The sequence below is a fragment of the Octodon degus genome, unplaced genomic scaffold (assembly GCF_000260255.1).
Source record: "Octodon degus isolate 3935 unplaced genomic scaffold, OctDeg1.0 scaffold00011, whole genome shotgun sequence".
NCBI classification, from domain to species: domain Eukaryota; kingdom Metazoa; phylum Chordata; class Mammalia; order Rodentia; family Octodontidae; genus Octodon; species Octodon degus.
The window spans coordinates 7,294,473-7,309,036 of NW_004524587.1; the positions used below are offsets into that span (position 1 = coordinate 7,294,473).

At 47.2% G+C, this 14,564-nt stretch overlaps 1 protein-coding gene across 1 annotated transcript in view; it reads left to right on the plus strand.

Annotated features, from left to right (window-relative positions):
* Positions 1 to 8,747, plus strand: part of Wdr59 (WD repeat domain 59) — a 98,985-nt gene extending 90,238 nt beyond the window's left edge. Inside the window, exon 28 of the mRNA XM_012513509.2 lies at positions 7,961 to 8,747. Coding sequence (XP_012368963.2) covers positions 7,961 to 8,196 — 236 coding nt within the window. The 3' untranslated portion in view covers positions 8,197 to 8,747. The remainder of the gene's footprint in view (positions 1 to 7,960) is intronic.
* The last annotated feature ends 5,817 nt before the right edge of the window (positions 8,748 to 14,564 follow it).

Below are 14,564 nucleotides of genomic sequence, written 5' to 3' on the forward strand. Positions count from 1 at the left end.
TTACTACGAGTCCGATGTGCTTAGTGAAACCCTATGCCAAATACATTAAAATGAAATAAAATAGCTCTTAAAGAGAAATTTCAGTGTTCTCAGCACAAAGAAATGATTAAATTAAGTCTGAGGTAACAGATATGCCGGTTACTTTGATCTAATCATTATGCATTGTATTATAGTACTGTGGGAAGTGCCACATCCATTGTGCCTCATAAACGCGCCATTACTATGTTGGTTAAAAATTATTAAAATAAAAGAAATTATTAAAATATTTTAATAACATTAAACAAAAAACTAGATTGTAGGATGTTAGAGCCACAGCAGGAAAGGCTTGTAGGTTGTGGGAAAGAATTGGGGCTGTGTCCCAACCCCCATAGCTAGCCTCAGAGGCGGTTAAGAGGCAACATGCTAAAAACAAAGAGTGACAGGCTCTGGTTTACACTTCAGGGAGTTCACCCTGGCTGTTGGGAGGGTGAAGTACAACTAGGACCACTGTTTGGCGAGTAGCACACAGGTCAGAGAGGTTGGCAGCCTGCTCAGAGGACATCCCTGGAGGTGGAGGGAGGTTGCTAGGCTAAAATCTGTTAGAGAGATCAACACGCTTACTCAACACGCCTTGCTAATAAACCGATGTGGGCTTGAGGAAGGAGGACAAAGCCTGCTGATTCGTGATTTCCAACTGGCTGGGCAGGTGGCAGTGTGGTGTTCTAAGAGAAAACAGGGTGCAGGAGACAGAAACTTACAGGAGTCTGTAGGCCCTGGGATGTGTGTGGAGCTCAGGAAAGATTGGGGCAGGGGTTGTGTGGATGGGTGGGTTCACCTGGGAGCCAGAGGGGAGAACACAGCTTGAGCGCGGCTGACAGCTGGCCACCCGCCTGGGCCTAGATGGAGCGAGGGCTTGGAGCTGGGGCCAAGGGAAAGATCCAGAACCAGAGCCTCCAAATGAGATGCCTACGAGTTGGAGGGAAAGCTAGACTGTGATGTGAGTGCTCCTAAGCAAAAAACATTTTTTGAAAGGAAGAAATGGAAGCCCGCCAGAGAGAGTGGGCTGAACACACTGATTTCCTCTCTCCTTAGACTCACCCAAGTGTCTGTACAGAGCTTTTCTGAAAAGCGTGACTGTATAAAAAAGAATGTCGCAGGGAAGTGTGGGCTGTGGGAAGCAGATAGGTGGCTGGCTTTCCCGGGCCTGAGAAGCAGAGCCTGAGCTGGGAGTCGGGAGCAGAAAGGCCCCTGCAGAGCCCTGCGTGGCTCAGGAGTCAGGGGTCCCTAGTGCCTCTGGGAGGGGCTTGGAGGTGAGACTAGAAGCCATGGTCTTGTTTGATGGCCTCTATGGTCCCCAGGTTCACCCTCCTAATTTGTGGAGCCGGAATCACCCCTGCTGTACCCTGGAAGTTTATTCTTCAGAGCAGAATACTTTCCCACACTGCACTGAACCACCAAGTACCTACACTGATGAAGGGAAAAAGACCAGGGACACAGAAGGCACCCTCAAATTTTCAGAGACAAAATGGATCACACATGAAGGATGGGGACAGTGGATGATACCACACCTACCTCTCTCTGAGGAACAGTTCTGGGAACTAGAAGAGAGTGTGCCACTACCTCCAGAATTATCAAGAAAATGATTCCTTCCAGAGTCTGAACCCTGATTATCAGTCACATGTGATAGCAGACCTTCGTCCTGAGGAAGTGGAGGCCTGGAATCTGCACAGGAAGGGAAGGGGTCAGACACTGAGGTGGGGGCTCGCTGTGACAGTCCTAGATAGATAGCCCCAGCCCACTGGGGCTGCAGGAGCCTTGGTTTCAGGCACAGCCGACTGAAAATAACGTACCTAGTATATTGCAGTGTTCAGTGTATTTATAGAAGAATCAAATATTTGAGGGAGAGTTTGGAGGTGAATTATTGATAAGTACATAGCAAACTAAGCACATGAGGAAAATGAGACAGTTACTAATTCTGGGAAAAGCAAAATGTGCAGGAAAGGAAAACTGTCTTAGTGCACAGATGAGTGATGTTTACCTGGGTGAATAACGGACAAGCAGAACACAACCCAGCCAGAATACAACTGGGGAGGATGAGGGACAGGTGGAGTGTGGGGGTTGGGGAGACAGGTGGGGATGAGAAAGGAGTGGCCCCTGGGGGAGGTCGTAGATAGTAGATGATGCTTACAGATTGTATAGAAGAAATAGCTTCATCAGTATGCTGCTTCAAGATAAGATAAAAACAAAAGATACATTGCAGTAAACTGAAAAGATTTCTTCTAGGAGTAATGAGGTGAGAGATACAGGGAGTGCTAAGTTTTGTAAGATGTGCAGAACTATTTGCCCTTTCGTTGGGGGCGTTGTTGAGACAGATTCTCACTATGTAGTTGTCTCATTTACTCTTCCCTCGTGGCTGGGGCAAATACCTGACCCTCACAGTGAAGGAAGGAAAGGTTTATTTAGCTCACAGTTACTGGAGGTTTCAGCCCATTCTCAGCTGGCTCCAAGGCAGGCTGGCACGTGGTAGAGAGCAACCATTCATGGTGGTGGCAAAGGGCAAAGAGCAAAATGGAGGAGTAGCAGCAACAATGGCAACAGAGAGCAAGTCTGTCACTCTTAAATTGCATTCAGTGGGCCGGGGAGATAGCTCAGTAGAATAAGTGCTTGCCTGGTAAGCTCAGGGTCCTGAGTTCAATCCTCTGTACCACAAAAAAAAAAAAAAAAAAAAAAAATTGCATTCAGGCTATCCGCCCCAGGCTGGGAGAAGTTTCCACACCCATAATCCCAGCAGTACTAAGACCCATAATCACAGTGGATCAGTTAATCTCAAACTCTAGAAATCCCTGCCCTGTGACTGCATGAGGCTTTGTGGGGACAGCTAGACACAAACCATAACAGTAGTTCAGGCTGGCTTTGAACTCACTGTGTGGCCCAGACTTCGGGCGAGCCTCCTGCCTCAGCCTCTCAAGTGCTAGGATTACAGCTATGCACCATCATGATTGGCTCTTGACTGAAGTTGTATATACATAGTTCAATTGGAAAAACCCAGTGGAACAATACTTACATTTAGATATGAAATAGCAAAGATTAATTTACTATGGTTTATTTTAGTTTACATACTTGAAGAAATGCAGACACACAAAATGGTGTTTAGGCAGCATATATTTTCAGAGCATCTCCGTGCAGGAAAATCTAACAGGTAGATATTAATGATAGCCCAGAGAAAGCTGTCTTTTAAAATTAGTTTTTAGGAAAACATGGATCACAGAGATAGGGAATAGATATCAGTCCCTTAGTTACCTTAACCCTTACTGACACCTAGGGTTTAATTCTGTGGTATATACAGAAAAAGAGTTGTGGTTTGGAGTGAGGGCAAGAAGTCTGTAATCCAGAGTTTAAAGCATAAATTCATGAACACCTAAAAAATAGGAATTAGTAAGTAGCCTGAAACTGGATGTGAAGGCTGGAGGATCCAAGTTCAAGGCCAGCCTGTGTTACCTATCAAGTTCAAGGACAGTCTGGACTATATGACCTTGTCTCATTAAAAAACAAGAGTAAAAAAAAAACAACAACAACAAGAGTGACTAGAATGTCACATACCAATAACAATATCACAAGCCAAGCGTGGTGGGCAACACCTGTAATCTCAGCACTTGGGAAGCTGAGGCAGGAGGATCACCATGAGTTCAAGGTTGACCTAGGCTACATAGGGAGTTTAAGGCCAGCCTGAACTACAGGGCAAGGCCATGTCTCAAAAAAACAAAAACAGAATCACAAGGTTTCAAAAGGGAGGCAGACAGACTGTAAGAGATTTTCAGACAAAAACATTAAGAGAGCTGCTTTTTATGTTAAGCTTTACAAGGTAGAGATCCAGACTTTGGAGGAATTGGCTAGCCAGATCCAGGGCCCAGTAGGGTATTTTGTGTTTTTAATTGTTTTTTTATGCAGTGCTAGGAATTAAACCCAGAGCCTCCCCTATGTACTCCAAGCTCACTACTACTTAGCTACATCCCACCCCTTTTAAAGAGTTTGGAGACAAGGTCTTGCTGGGTTGCCATGGTTGAGTCCTAAGTTACAAGTGTGCCCCATCGCCAGGCTGCTATTGGGTTTGGGGAAAAACTACCCAAGGCTCCCAGGGCTATAAGTGGTCTCTTTAGGGACAAACTGCAGTGGTTTCCCTTCCTATTTGTCTTCCCTGCGAGGGTCATCCAGGATCTGCAGGCTTCACCATAGGAAATTTGAAGGATAGAGTTGTTTTCATGCATAGGAAATTAGATACTTATAGGGTGGGCTCAAGCCTTCCCTTAATTAAGGAAGAAAAAGCCAAAAAAAAAAATCCCTTTAAAAAAAAAATCTAAGTTAGAGCCAGCCAAATAGCTCAGCTGATTAAAGCACTTGCGTGCAGGCACATTGACAAGGGTTGGATCCCGGGGCCTGCTGTGCTCACCCCGGCCCGGGGCTGACAAAGGTTCAATCCCGGGGCCTGCTGTGCTCACCCCGCCCCCGGGGCATACTGACATGGCAATGGAGACTGGGTGTGGTGGTGCATGCCTGTAATCCCAGCACTTGGGAGGCTGTAAAAACAGAATCACTGAGTCCAATCCAGTAGTGAGACCCTAAACACCCTGTACACCCTTCCTTAAAATACAGAAGAAAAAAAAAACTAAGTTGATTTTTTTTGTTTTCTTGGTTTTTTTTCCCCCATGCAGTGTGTGATGTGCCTGTTGTAGCAGGGGCAAAGAAAGGGGGTACATTGCCTTTTCAGCCTCCCCATCAGGATAATTCCTTCCCTAGAGATGCGGATCTTGCTGCTTACATTTGGTTCAGCAGTTTTCTAGTCTAGTTTACTAATCTAAGGTCTTTTTTTTTTTTTTTTTTTTTTTTTTTTTTTTTTTTTTTTTTTTTTTTGTGGTACTTGGGATTGAACTCAAGACCCTGTGGTAATGTAAGGTTTTATTTATTTGGCTGGTTTTATTTACATTTGTGCCCTTTCTTTTGCATGGTTAACAAACTAGCATCTTGTGCCTTCGGAGTTAGCTTCTGTGTGGAGGTTTTGTAGAACCTCAGCATCATCACTGGATTATTCTGTGTGCTTAAATTCTCCCTTCCCCTTCCTCATCCTGGGGATTTAACTCAGGGCCTTCACCCTGAGCTACGTCCCTAGCCCATTTTTTATTTTGAGATAGGGTTTCACTAAGTCACTAACTTGCCCAGGCTGGGCTTAAGTGTGGTCCTCCTCCAGCCTCCCAGAGTGCCAGCACGTACCAGCACATCCAGCTCTGAAGTATTTGATCACCTTTCGTTATTTGTCTGTTAGGAGCCAAGGATGATCCATTTCTCCTCTACCAAGTTTTAACTGCGAAACCAGTACTGTGCCTCTTATCTGTGATCCCCAAGTTTACCACTTTTTCTGGCCTGTCAAGTCAGAACAGCTCTGCTTGTGTAAGGCTGGGAGTCCCTAAGGCAATGAACAGTTTTCTGGGAGGACTTGTAGACTTTATATCTGTGTGAAAGCATTCTCGTCCTCCTCCTAAAAATGGTTTATCAGACTCAATTAAATGACAGTAGAATTTAAATGTGACCTTTTAGGTATGACCTTAGCCATAAACTTAATCTATCCATTTGTATCCTGATAAGGAGGCAGATTTTTTTTCTTTTTTTTTCTTTTTCTTTTCAGTACCAGGGATAGAACTCGGGACCTTACACTTGCCAGGCAGGCACTTATACCACTGAGCTATCTCCCCAGCCCAGGAGGCAGATTCTAATTGAACCTACATAAATACTTTTCCATGAATAGGGAGTTTGACACTTAACCATTGTTTCGAGCAGTTGTGTAGATAAGGTCAATCAGTATAGAACTGTTGCCTATGGAACTGCTGTTCCTAAGTCTTCCTCATGAAGTAATGATATAATCTTTATTAAGATCTTTTTTTGAATATTTTTTTCCTTATGCATTCTGGAAAACTAACTGGGACAGGATATGTTCACATAATTTTTGTAAGTATAGTCTATCAGTAAAAAGGATAAAGATGTGGGCCGCTGAGCTGGTGAACGAGTCCAGACATGGTGGTGCACACCTGTAATCCCAGTGCTGGGGAGGGTGAAAACAAGAGGATCACTATGAGTCTGAGCTGTGTAGTGAGACCCTGTACCAAATACATAAATGAAAAAAAAAGGGATAAAGATAGAATATGTACAGGTACCAACACCCCACAAGGGTATGTTGATTGTCACAAAATATACTAATATATTTTTAAAATATATAACCTGATACGATGAGAGGTGGAGCAAGAAAAGGAGTTTTCTCCCAAATGCCTATTAGAGTGGCTGGTGAGATGGCTCAGTGGTCTAAAGCACCTACTTTGAACAAACTTAGCAGAGCACAGGGACCGCGGTTCAATCCCCCAGCACCACATGCCAGCCAGCCCGCCCCCTGGTGGGCTGAGCTGGCCACACACACACACACACACACACACACACACACAAATAAGTAAAAATGCCTATTAGAAAATAGGCCATTAGCCATACTTTTTTTCATCAGTTTTATTCAGTCCTTACTGTTCTATTGTAAAAATTATCCCTGAAGAAGGACAGAGAGGTTGAGGAAGAAAGCAAGCCCAGGCGGTTTGCAGAGGTAGCATCGTGAAGAAGAAGGCACCCCTGCCCCCGCAGGGGTGTGTGTTTCCTCAGGAAGTGAGAGACAGCTGGAGAGGAGCGCAGAGGCTCACAGAGAAGCTCGCAAAGGGACAGTCCTGTGGGGACAGCAGAGTCAGAGTGTGGCAGGGCGTGTGAAGCGAGACGCACTTCTTGATGGTAGGCCCTCCTCAAGGGCCACTCAGCTCCCTGGAACAGATGTACAGGGACAGGGGACACAGGCTTGCACATCTGCCAGCTGGTACAGTGCAGGAGCAGGGGCAGGAAATTGAGGGTATTTGCAAAGAAATAATTCTAAAGTCAGCCCTGTAAGCTGAGTGTAGTAGGCCTCTCATCCCAGCCCCAGAAAGTGGAATTGCCAAGCCCAGCTGAGGCAACTAAGCAGGACCATGCCTCAAAATAAAAAATGTTAAAAGGGCTGAGATGTAGCTGAGGGCGAAGGCCCTGGGTTCAATCCCTAGTACTACAGAATAGATAAAGTTGGCCCTGTAATTTCAGGTTGGCCACAGGGTAAGTGCAGCCAGAAGGGGCAGGTAGAGCAGAGGGCCTTAGTAGGGTGCGTTTTGGAGACACCACAATGAGAACTGAAGTGGATTGGGTTTTGCAGGTGGGAGGCTGAACCTCACGTCCTCTTCCGAGAGGCAGGACTTGTGCCTGGCAGAGAGGTGGAGCCACACAGATGTGGCCATCCTACCTCCCACCAGTGGGGAGGAGGGCAGTCAGGTGGACTGACTAAAGCTGGGTATGGTGGTACAACCCTGTAATCTCATAGCTAGGAGGCTGAGGCAGGAGAATCATAGTGAGTCTGAGGCCAACCTGAACAATGTAGAGAAACCCTATCTCAGAAAAAGGAGAACAGGCTGTCAAGTTGGTAAAGCCACTGCACTTTCACCTGAAATGCTTCCAAGCTATTCCATTCTTTCAGCAGATCACATGCCAGCTGTGGGGCCAGAGTGGGTTTCTCACGGGCCTCTAAGAGCCACAGACCAGCCACCCCTCCAGCCTCCCCCGCCCCCGCCACTGTGTGGCAGTGGCTCCACTTTGGGAGACTTCTTTACATTGCAGAAGTAGTTCCAATGTTTAAAAAAAAAGGTGCCAGCCAAGGTTGTGCACACCCGTAACGCCAGCACTCCAGCAGCGAAGGCAGAGAGGAGATCAAGGCCAACCTGAACTTCATAGCAAGATCCTATCTCAAAAAACAGGAGAGAAAAAAGGAAGACCATTGGTCTGACAGAAGCACGAGGGCAGTAGTCTTTCTGCCTGATAGTGCCAGCTTCCTTGAGCCAGTCTCACGGTGCTTTGTTTGCCTGTTTCCACCCCTCTGCAGAGTTCGGCGTGTACTGCAGCCATTGCCGGAGCGAGGTCCGTGGCGCGCAGTGTGCCATCTGCAAAGGCTTCACTTTCCAGTGTGCCATCTGCCACGTGGCTGTGCGTGGCTCGTCCAACTTCTGCCTGACCTGTGGGCACGGTGGCCACACCAGCCACATGATGGAGTGGTTCCGGACCCAGGAGGTGTGTCCCACAGGGTGCGGGTGCCACTGCCTGCTGGAAAGCACTTTCTGAGCTCACAGACCGTGCGCCTGGTGGAAATCCTAGTCCCTAGCAGCGTGGGAGCAATTCCCCTTGCGGACCACCACTGCCACAGCTTCTCCCTGGAAATCTTCCTTGTCTCTTCTCTTCGGCAGCTGTGGCATGGACAGTGCCAGCTAAAGGTGAGGCCAGGGTCACAGAGCCGGACTCTGGCGGCACCTGCTGAGCTACCACAGTGGAAGTTTTCATGGGGACAAGCACTGCTTGCAGAGCCAGTGTCAACCTCCAAACTTGAGGCCTGTGCCACCAGCGGGCTCTGCTGGTGCCAAACATAGAGGCCAAGGCAGCTACTAGAGTCTCCTGAGCCACAGGGCCGTGGACATAATTTAATCAACAGGCAAGCCTATGACATCTGGGACTTCAGAAGAAGATCCTGGCATCAGCATTTAATGAGCTGGTGAACAGCAGCCATCTGAAATAAGATACTCAAAATGTAAATTGTGATGTACTTAAGGATTCCTAAGATGTATTCTTTTTTTATCTTACCTCCAGCTGTTTTCCCTTGACCAATAAAATTCTAGTCATTGTTTTAAAAAAGTTGTACATCTAGGTGAATCATTTTTTTAACCCTACTTATAACTAAAGTTAGTTATTTTTGGTAGGACCAAAATTGGTGCTCTGCTTTTTAAAGGATACGCGGATTGACTTTGGTCATCTGACGGGAGGAAATAGACTTTAACATTTAAGGTTCTTCCCGGTCCCGAGAGCCTTATAATTCTTGCAACAGAAGGAGGGTGTGATTGCATTGCAGCACTGGCACGGGAGTCCCTCTGGCCTCTGTGCGGGCTGGTGGGGCCCAGGGAGCGCCACATTCTTATTCGGGCTCCTTTGAAAACATTGCCCAGGTTTATCTGCGCTCCAAGGTCTCCTGAGCACCATTTCTTTAGAACGATGTTCAACTCTTCACCTTTTTATGTGCACAGAAGAGAGGTCCTCTCTTTCTGTTGAGATCTTTTAGCCTTTTACAGTTCCGTTGGCTGATGTAAACACTGTGCGTAACTACGTGTCCCACAGTGGCGGCGTACATCCCTGTATTTCAAACTCCCAAGTCTGGGCTCATTATGGCTTGTGAAATCAATGCTGTGGGCAAAAACTAGCATTTGAAGACAATGAAATAAGGTAAAAGAGAAACTATTAGAATGTATTAGCATAGGCAAGGTGAATAATGTTTCGTGTAACCTGTTTACAAGTGTGTCCTCAGTCTCTTGCTCAAGGTTGCGTCACAGACCACCCATTTAGAGGATGCTTGTACTCTGTCCATTGTGGGTCAGGAGACGCTGTTCTGTAAGTAAAGGGCGGAGGTCCTGCAGGGAGACCAGAGGCTTACGAAGGGACTGTGCCCCTAGTGTAGGTCCAGGGCGGGCAGCCAGGCGCGCTGGGTAAGGGAGAGAGGCCCTGGACTTCGCAGGTTTTTGTACTCTCTCTTCCTTTGTTTGGGTTATGGCGGCTGCGACAGCAACCACAGAATATTGACACAGAGATCAAGGATCTGTTGTGTCACTTAGCGAATTCGCACTGCAGAAAACAATCTTTTTCTGTTCCCTGCTGCTCAGACTAATGCAGAAACCTGTTCCTGTGGGTCCCCATGGAAAATGAGATGTTTTTCCTAGGTTATGGTTGTCTTTCAAAACAGAAAAATGTTTCTAGAGGGTATGAAGCAATTTGAAGTTTAAAACATTACATAATGTCTTCTTTCACTGTGTGAATTTATTTTAAATTTCTACCTTACCAGAACAAAAAGTCGAATTTTAAAAAACAATTCGCATTTGGAAACATGGTCTAGATGGTGGCCATGGTCTGTTTACTCAGCTTCAGAGTGGATTATTACAAGCACCTGAGTTTTTTTTGTTTGTTTGTAAAAAACATCATAAACTGCGTTTCAAAGTATCTTTGCGCTTGGCTAGGGAAACTGGGCCTGCAGTCGTATTTGTGCACCAGAAGCAATGGCGCTTAGTGAGCCTGCCGGGCAGAGTGGGCCAGGCCTTCCCCATGACAAGCAGGTTGCCTTTGTGCTCTTGTCTCTGGGTGCATGATGCTGTCCTCATTGACGCCACATAGAATCCTCAGTGTTTAAAATTTTTCTGAATTTCACATAAATAAAAATGCATTCAGGGTCTGGGGAAATAGCTGCATAAGGGCCTGCCAGGCAAGCTGAAGGACCCGAGTTCAATCCCCAGTACCCCGTGCTCTACCAGCCCTGGAACCGGGTGTGGTGGCACATACCTATAAAACCAGTGCTGGGGAGGCTGAGACAGGAGGCTCACTGTGAGTCCAAGCTGCATAGTGGGACCCTGTATCAAATAAATAAAAAAAAAATTTTTAGTTAAAAGATGATGTACTCAAGCTGAACATGGCAAATTGACATACTGGGCACTCTGCCCCTTTTTCTGCGTTTCTCTCTGGCTGGCAGGATTGAGGAGCAAGGCAGTGTTCAGTGGCTTAAGACAGGAGCTAAAGAAGGGACAGGAGTCAGTCACTGTGTCCAAAGGCAAGGACACCCTTGGGTGGAAGGGTGGGAGAGTCATCTTTAGTTTCTGTGCCATAGAATGACTTCCTAGAACTTTGATTTTGTTAGCAGTGGAAAAATAATACAGAACACGGGGTTACAAATTACACTGCTGCCTTATGGCTTCCTTTTTCTTGCCATCTTCAGCCTGGAGGCAGCAGGAAATGGACACACACCCAGGAGTCAGGTGATAAAACACACTCTGGTTTTCTCGTTCTTCTTAGAAGCCAACATTGTCATCAGGGTCAGAAATAAGTTTGCCAAGTTGGTGTCCGTCACCTGGTGACGTGGGTCGCCGCAGTATCATGACGGGGTGCTTTTTTCCTTCACCCCCAGAAGACCTGGTTTTACTCATCAGTTTTCTTAGCAACAAGAGAGCAGTGGGCAAAGGAGAGCCACACAGGTGGAGCCCTGCTGGAGCTGGCTCCGCAGGAAGCTGATGGAAGCGGTGGGATGCTTTAACGTATTAAGTACATACTCAGTGTACGCTGAGCATTGATGTAAGCGCTCTCGCCAGCGTGCGTTGCTGGCTTCCTGGAAAGGAAAGCGTAACTGGTAAGGGCCAAGATTATCCAGAGGAAAATGGCCTGGCTGAGCAGCTTTGAAATGTGTTACTGCTTTGAATTGTTGATTTTTTTATTTTAATCTTTACCAGCATATGTTTGCAGTACCTGATTGCATTCATCTTGGGGAGTTTATACTTGTCCACAAATTGGAAAGCAGGTGTTTTCAGCCAGGTGTGGTGCTGCATGACTGCACTTGGGAGGCTGAGGCAGGAGGATCGCTGTGAATGTGAAGCCAGCCCGGCCGCATCGTTCAAGGCCAGCCTGAGTTACAAAGATCCTGTCGCCTAAAAAAAAAAAAGTTGTTTGGTTTTTTTGTTGTTGTTGTTTGGTTTTAAAATGAAAGGTAAGTGTTTTTGGGCTGGGAAGAGTGGGAGGCACAGAAGGGATAGGCCAAGGGTGGAACGAAAGACATGGCACTGGGGTTGGGGAGTGTGACTAGTTTCCTCATGGTGAACAACTCTGGACCTGCTAAACGAGGCCAGCTAGCGGACAGGAGCCAGAGTCTGGTGAGCCCAGATGCTGCCACATGGAGCCTGTGTTTTGTCTAAAAGCCTGGGGTCTCCATCTTTCTTGCTCTGAAGCCACAGTTTCCTCAGTGTTGTGATTTAATCTCAATGTCTCCCCAAAGCTTCGTGCACTCATAGGTGGGCTTTTGGGGAGTGGATTGGGTCACGGATGTGTGATCCTCACCGGGGATGGGTCTGCTGTTGAGTTTATAGCTGACTGATTTGGGAGTTGGTCACTGGAGGCGTGGCCTGGAAGGGTCCATCTCCCTCCTTTCTGCCTTGATCTCTCTGCTCCCCACTTCCATGCCTTCAGGTCATTCTCTGCCATCCCATCCTATCCAGGTGCTAGCTAGCCCACTGTGGACTGAAACCTCTGCAAACTTTAAACTAAAATAAAACTCTCCTTTAAATTGTGGGTGTCAAGGGGCCAGGGAGATAGCTCAGGGGAATGATACCGAAAAAAAACCCAAAAACTCCCTAAGTATTGGGGCCCGCAAGATAACTCAGCAGACTAAGCACCTGCTTTGGCCAGCCCAGAAACCAGGATCCAGTCCCTGGTCCCACATGCTGCGCTGGCTGGGATGCACTGAGCCGGCAACCAAGTCCTGGCATGGTGCCTCACGCCTGTAATCCCAGCACTTGGGAGGCAGAAAACAGGAGGATCCCTGTGAGTCTGAGCTACAGAGTGAAACCCTGTACCAAATACATAAATGGAAAAAAAAATTTTTTTTAAATAAATTGTGGGTGTCAGGAATGAGAAAAGTAAGGCAAGCACCCTCCTTGTCCACTGGGCCCCAGGACATGAGAGGCCCGGAGCCCCGCCTACCTGCTTGGGCTGGTGTTAGCGTGCAGAGCGCCAATCAGCTTCAGCCCTTCACTGCACAGGGCAAGTGGCCAAAGCCCTCCTAGCACAGCATGTTTCTGTCTCCAAAATGTGCGGGGATTTTCTTTCTGTATCAAGCAGTTCTCCAACATATTCCCCTTGGAGGTGGCATCAGATCTGACAGGTTAATAGCTTAATCCAGCAGGACTGTCCTGAGTCCACTGAGGGTCAAGTCCCAGGTTGGGACCTGCCCTTCAGAGAAACTGGCTGTATATCAGAGGTTTCTGTGACATCCTCCTTGGGTTGGGTTAGGAGCAGGAAGGGACCTGGAGACACTGGCATTTTCCTGTTTATATTTCAGTTTGGGTTTTTTTTTCCTTTGGTTCCCCCCCCCCCCGAAACTGGGGATTGAACTCAAGCCCTTGCACTTGCCAGGGAAGCACTTATCCCACTGAGCCATCTCCCTGGCCCTAATATTTCAGGGTTTTTTTGCATTTTCCTATTTATAAAGGATAGTGCACTCTACAGATAGCAAGGCCGAGGAAGAGCGCATATGCTCAGTATGTAGGAGCGGCCTCAAGCTCGATCTTCCAGGCATTCTGGGTGTGCCACAACCTAGAAGCTCTGACTCCACCCATTTGGGTGCTTATGGAGGCCTCATTAGGTGGGCTCATCAGTGATTGACTCAGCCTTCATCCCTGTCCTCCCTGGAGGTCAGGGGAGGGACAGGAAGCTACAGCGCTCTAATCACCCTGGCAACAGCCCCATCCCCTGGATCACATCAAGAATCCCGTCATTAGAACAGAGGATTCTTCAGTCGCCCTGGACAGTTCAGGGGGCTTAGGGCTCTGTTGGATGCCTGTCACTCAGGAAGTTAGAAAGGCCTTAGGAGCTTTGTGTCAGGAGCGCCAGCTACAGCCTAGCTGTTAGAACAGAAGCGCGCCTCGCAGTCCTGCTATGAAGGAGATCGCAGAGGCTTAGGAGAAATACGTCAGGAGCCAAGGCAGACTGAGTATGTTTTTTGCTATATCACATAATCACACCCAAGAAGGGAAACACTGTCTTCCTCTTACATCGTGTCTATTTGGCCCGCACATTTAAGAAAAGTTTCATATTTTTCTTTCTAACTATGGGAGCAAAATTTCATTACTACTTTGTTTTCTTCATCTAGCGTCTATGCAGTTTTTGACACAGTGTAGCCGAGGCTAGCCTTAAGCTTTCTAGGTAGCCCAAGCTGGCCTCAAATTGGTGATTCTCCGGCCTCAGGCTCCCCAGTGCTGCCACTGCAGAAATGCACGGCCACACCCCTCCGATGTGATTTTCGTAAATGGAATATACTTTATTTCCACAAATCACAAAAGTACAGATATGAAATATAAAGATAGTAACCATCTCATTTTGGAGGTCTGTTAAGCCCCCGCAGAGGGAGTGTGGCTGTCAGTAAGAAAAAAGCATGGGTAGCTAGGTGTGATGGTGCACGCCTGTAATCCCAGCACTCGGGAGGCTGAGCCACGAGGATCACTGTGAGTTTGAGGCTAGTTTGGGCTGCATAGTGAGTTCAAGGCCACCCTGAACTGCGGGTGAGACCCTGTCGCCAAAAGGGGGGAGGGCTGATAGCTCAGTGGGCTAAGCACCCACCGGGGAGGCTAAAAACAGGAAGATCACTGTGAGTCCAAGCTGCGTAGTAAGACCTTGTACCAAATACAGAGAGAAAGAGCACAGAGAGCCTGTATTTTAGGTTTTCCTGCACTGTTTTCTTCATGGTGATAGAAATGATTCTTCTAACCTTCAGAGCATTGTAGATCTTGTAGTGTTACAAGAAATAATAGAATGACCTGGTGTGTGTGTGTGTATGAGAGAGAGAGAGAGAGAGAGAGAGAGAGAGAGAGAGAGAGAGAGAGATTGAGATTCTGCCCCACACAGACACACGGTTGTCAGTG